A 2,203-nucleotide genomic window follows, 5' to 3' on the forward strand; every position below is an offset into this window, starting at 1 on the left:
ATATAGAAACTTTTTGAAAATGGGTCAAATTTGACCCGAGGACAACAGGAGGGTTAAGGAACTATACATGAAGAAAAAGGATAATTGAGAACATGTTTATTACCTGTTATTTGCTCCCTGTAGAAGTGTATGATGAAAGAGGACATAGACAGCACAGAGCTAGACCAGAGGAAGACCCTCAAAACTCAAGATGTGGTCAAAAATCCTGACGAGAATGTTGAGTTTGAAAAGCAGCGGACAGCAGCTATCGCCGAGGTGGCCAAGACCAAAGAGGTATGTAAACGCTGACCGTGAGTCTTGACTGCACCTTGGAAATGGTTGTGGTAACTACAAGGTACTTGTGTATTATTGAATTCATCAATCTTTATTTATTTTTTTTGAAGATTATTTTCTTGGCATTTTCAACCTTTATTTTTGAAAGGACAGATGAATACATGAAAGGGAAGATAGAGGGGAGAATGACATACAGCAAAGGGCCCAGGTTGGAGTCGAACCCGGGCCCGCTGCATCGAGGAGTTAAACCTTTATATATGGGCACCTGCTCTACCAGCTGAGCTATCTGGGCGCTCATCAATCTTTAATACTTTAATTATTAACATATTGTTATGATGTCCTGAGTCACCCTATAATTTCCCACCTTTAATGTTGGACATCTGATTTCACGTCCACTCCTTATGCCACGTTATCTGATTCAGCTGTTTCTCTTATCGATTGCACTATTTGATTTGGTCTGCATTTAGGACATGCCCCTTATTGAGACTCATCTGACTCAGTAACTCTTCCAATTTAAAATCCTAATTACGTCTTGAAGTACAAAGTTTTGTTTCTTATGTTGGCTTTATTGTTTTGTCCCACTCAGCAGCTGTATTGATCTTCATGTTCTTTTACTTGTTAGGCTCCACGCACGTTTGGTGGTGGAGGGAATGCAGGCAGTAATTTATCTAGTGCTGCTTCCTCCTTCCGAAGTCGAGACTCGTACCAGAGGAGACGAGAAGACAGGGTTGAAAGAACTGAAAGCAGACAAGATGGAAACTATCGAGAGCTGGTGAGAAGACAATCTTTTGTCCAAACCTGTAATACAAGTCCTTTGTTTGAAATTATTTTACGTCACTTTACTGAAGCCCCCATGGATTGTAACAAAGCAGTTTAAGGTTGGAACCTGCCCTGCTTTTCCTCTTTGGTTTCTTTTTGTCTGGATTGAAGTCTTATTTTATGGTTCATAGACTAGGTGAGCCATTAATTATGATATTTTAGAACTCAAAATCAATTGGAGGCTTGGCCAGGTTTTCCAACCAAGTGGCAGTCCATTTGTCTAGCTTTGTTTTGTGACCCGCCAGTTTCCAGGCAGAACCAGCTAGCTTTGGGCTAAACACATACTGTAAATTAGATGGAACAGGATATTATATTGTTTGGCTAGGGAATGTGTTAATTATGCTTTGTAACTTGAATGCACACTAATCCAACAAAAAACAAAACTCACTCACTTGATTATTTTCTTTCTCCACAGTTCTTCCAATCTGTATTCTTTGTCACAATGCACTCTACATCTATGTCTAATATTACCAAACAGACATCAATGACCCATGTCTTTTCCAACCCTTTCCCTGTACATTTTTTCCCTTGCCCATACGATCGTTTTGTTTTCTCTTATTATGTTATCCACTTGTGTGTAGGTGGATGAACGTGCTCTGAGAGATATCATGGAGATGGGATTTAACAGGGAGGCTGCTCGGCAGGCTCTAATGGATAATAACAACAACCTTGAAGTGGCACTAAACAGCCTCTTGACTGGATCTTCGGGTAGCAGACCTGGCCCTGTGGTAGCGGAATCTTTTAAGCCCCAACCTAGAGGTTTGTACACACACACACACACACACACACACACACACACATAAATGTACACATGCATGCCTGCTGCCCGCTTTGGGTAGAGAAAATGCCCCATAGCCTCAGAGTGAGATTGGGGTAGGGTTCTTTTTTAATGCACCTTCAGCCTAGTTAAAGGTCCACATTGGTAGTTTTGCTTGTTTGAGTCCATTTACCACAAATTGCATAGACACTTTACTGCCTACTATATTCCCAGGCACACCTTAGGGTTTCAGATGGATATTCTACTACACCTGCAGTAATTGTTTTGTATTTGTATCAGTACTGGAAATCAACTTGCAGCAAATTGAAACTTATTCCCTCACAGTGAACCATC

General features: G+C 40.9%; 1 protein-coding gene across 3 annotated transcripts in view; it reads left to right on the top strand.

Annotated features, from left to right (window-relative positions):
• Positions 1-2,203, top strand: part of tdrd3 (tudor domain containing 3) — a 13,879-nt gene that overhangs the window by 7,561 nt on the left and 4,115 nt on the right. For all 3 annotated transcript variants that reach the window (XM_032534975.1, XM_032534830.1, XM_032534901.1), the window contains exons 7-9: positions 124-273; positions 896-1,045; positions 1,674-1,851. In XM_032534975.1, coding sequence (XP_032390866.1) covers positions 124-273; positions 896-1,045; positions 1,674-1,851 — 478 coding nt within the window. The remainder of the gene's footprint in view (positions 1-123; positions 274-895; positions 1,046-1,673; positions 1,852-2,203) is intronic.

The sequence above is a fragment of the Etheostoma spectabile genome, chromosome 1 (assembly GCF_008692095.1).
Source record: "Etheostoma spectabile isolate EspeVRDwgs_2016 chromosome 1, UIUC_Espe_1.0, whole genome shotgun sequence".
Classification (NCBI taxonomy): Eukaryota; Metazoa; Chordata; class Actinopteri; order Perciformes; family Percidae; genus Etheostoma; species Etheostoma spectabile.